General features: G+C 50.2%; 1 protein-coding gene across 1 annotated transcript; it reads right to left on the bottom strand.

Annotated features, from left to right (window-relative positions):
- Positions 1-395: 395 nt before the first annotated feature.
- On the bottom strand, positions 396-2,327 carry LOC148024976 (uncharacterized). The gene has a single exon (XM_087694661.1). The coding sequence runs from the start codon at positions 1,793-1,795 to the stop codon at positions 890-892; it is 906 nt and encodes a 301-aa protein (XP_087550787.1). The 5' UTR covers positions 1,796-2,327; the 3' UTR covers positions 396-889.
- Positions 2,328-2,910: the final 583 nt, after the last annotated feature.

Below are 2,910 nucleotides of genomic sequence, written 5' to 3'. Positions count from 1 at the left end.
CATCTGATTGGACCTTTGAAACTCCTCCAAAAAAAAGTAGACCATGTTTGGTACTTACTAGAAGCCATGTTGCTAAGGCTAGTGATTTAGATGTGTGGATGGTTTAAATGTCAATTAGAGCACATCGAATCTATTTGGAGTTCCCAGCCCATGACCCCTATCTTCTTTCCACTTTTAAGGGTTATATTTATAGTTTTTCTAGGTGTCACTCGAAGTTTCCTACTAAATGAATCATCATTATATTATCACTTTTTTTTCAATAATATGCGACTTTACACATTATTGTATAGCATTTGCTCATCTTGATTTGTTTAGGGCACTTAACTTGATTTGACATTGCAACAGATGACTCATGTGATTGCAACAAAACAACTAGCAAAGCAAAGGCTAGATTATAAAAAGACAAGCCCACAAAGCTTTCTCATTGGCACATCGAAGGTCAATTCAACCACAGCTGAAAAAAACACATTTGCCTCAAGGGAGATTGATATGACAGTGTTAGAAGATGATAATAATAGTGTGAATGTAAAATGTAAGGTGAAGTTTGAACAATGTAGGAAGGAGGAACGAGGGTTTTGGAGAAGCATTCAATCAAAGAAGGGTTTCAGCAGCCCTAAGGTATGAGCCTACAAGTTGGCGTTGACATTCAAGTAACACAAAAGAACATTTTGCGTGCATGAAGAGACTGATATATCCACACAAGGTTCAAATTTAGTACTAATATGAACATGATTGGGAGAAGGTTTGAGATCTTGAAAGATGCCTCGAGGGTGTTATCCAAAAGTCTAAAGCTTCGAATCCACGCACCCATGAATACGCCCGCGAACCCATGAATACGCCCGCACGATCAAAAACCACTTAAGCTACAACCCCATTGACCACCAAGCTTTTATTTCCAATCCAGTTGTTGGAGAGCGAGGAGAATGCTATCTAGAGGGGGTTCGAAGTCATCGAACCGCTTCCAACGCGCACCGAGACGAAGCTCCACGAGCCTGAACCGCATCGGGTGGTCCAGGCTGCGGCCCCTCACCGGTTCGCAATTGAGAAAGCCAAAAGCCGCCATGAGGGAACCCCCGCTCCCGCCGCCGCCGCCGCCGCCCGTGACTATGCGATACGGTTCGCCTCCACAGCCGCAGGCAGCACCACCGCCGAGGTCGGCCCGGAAGACCATGGGCAAGCACGAGTGGGCGCCAGTGCCGCTAAGCCCCCGTTCCCACGGGATCTCCGCATCAGCCTGCGGTGTGCAGTGTAGGAGGCTGGCCACGCGGTTGTCGGTGCTGCGTACGGCACTCCAGGTGAGGCGGTAGTGGGAGGCGTGAATGGCCTGGAAGGGCTTCTCGTAGAAGAGCTGCCCCTGGTAGAAGAGAGGGGTGAGGGCGCGGCGGGGCAGAACGGACTCCGTGAGGACGCCGGGGTCGATGCGGAGGCCGAAGTGGGGGCGACCGGCACGGCCGGTGGCGGCGGCAGGGCCAGGGAGCGCCTCCGAGACCACCGGCAGGCCCCGGTAGGTGAGGTCAACGAAGAAGGTGAGGTGGTCGAGGCGGAGCCAGGGCTTGTGGGAGGGGAGGCGCATCATGGTGAGGGCGCGTCTGGTATAAAAGGCGCGGTAGCCGCCCATGCCTAGGATGGCGGGCTCTCCTCTGGAGCAGCCGGGCCACCTGGCTTGGCTGAGGGCGCGCCATAGATGCTCGCTGGCCCCAACCTCCCGCCATAGCCTGCTGCAGCAGCTCGCCCGCGCTAGATCCTCCGCCTCCAGCCTTGCCAGCACCAAATGCAGGACCTCCACATTCTCCATCAAGCTCTCTCTCTCTCTCTCTCTCTGAGACACAGTCAGAAAACTAGCCCCATTGTTCTTCTTCCTCGCCGATCCGCTTGTCGTCCATCTTTTGATTCTTCCCTCTTCGTCTTCTGCTGCTGCTGCTGCTTCTTCTTCGTCTTCTGTCGTCCCGCCTGCCTCGCCAGGGAGAGAGTCTCTCCTACTTCCTTTTTCCTGCCTCTTCAGAAGAACCGAGCGCGCCCTCAGCCTTCCTGACTGCCTGTTCAGAGAACCTCCATTCTATTATACCTGCATCGTCATCTTCTTCATTCTGCGTCTCAGAGGGGCAAACGGGTCCGGGGCATAAAGTGGGATGAAGTCTCGACTAGAGTCGCTAGCTAAGCTAGGCTTTTCCAGTGAACCAAATATCTGCCGGACCCAAGACTTCGATCTTTTCCCCGAAAGCTCGTGTTCACTTGCATAGGTGCCAGGGCTGCACTCAGCACTGTGATGAGAGAGAGAGTGGGTGGCTCGTGGTGGGCACCGGGCACGTCTCTCATTATCGCTTCTGAAAAAGGACAAAGCGACAGGACAAACGCATTTGTCTAACAAGGGCTTTTTATTTCCCCCCATTTACCGCCACCATGAAACGTTGAAATGCCCGCTTTCTCTCTTCCATCTACCTTCTGAAACGACCGGCGGGCACTGCACAAAAGGATAATTATTAATCAATCAATCCTTTCGTTCTTTTCTATTAACACGTCATTTATTTTTTATTTTCTATTTATATATATTGTTCTCTTGTTTATGCAATTGCTTTATTTCTTTGTAAGCCCTGGCCCTGGCGTTGGGTTTTGTTCTCACGAGCGTCTCACGTTAATTGTCATCTACACGTGTAAGTTGGAAGCCAGTTGGCTACTCTTGGAAGTTGGAAGGCTGATGCAAGCTGCCAGCTGGCTTGTTAAGAAACATGCCTTTGAAGTTTGAGTGGCTTCACACACAGAAAAAATTGTGCCTCCCACATTAAATGTCGCAAAAATTTATGTTCACCTAATAAAACAAGACCTTCGTTTTACAAACTTTTGTTCTTCAAGGTATCATTTGGTAAAAGGAGACTTCGCTATGGGATTCTAGGCAAATTGCTAATGGATTGT

The sequence above is a fragment of the Lygodium microphyllum genome, chromosome 15, assembly GCF_053477565.2.
Source record: "Lygodium microphyllum isolate KBCC chromosome 15, Lygodium_microphyllum_v1.1.10, whole genome shotgun sequence".
NCBI lineage: Eukaryota > Viridiplantae > Streptophyta > Polypodiopsida > Schizaeales > Lygodiaceae > Lygodium > Lygodium microphyllum.
The sequence above is the reverse complement of the archived record's forward strand: the minus strand, read 5'-3'. Positions and strand labels throughout refer to the sequence as shown.

What these genes read in the sequence shown, in the direction of transcription:
- LOC148024976 (XM_087694661.1), bottom strand. Translation starts at nt 1,795, where the DNA reads ATGGAGAATGTGGAGGTCCTGCATTTGGTGCTGGCAAGGCTGGAGGCG.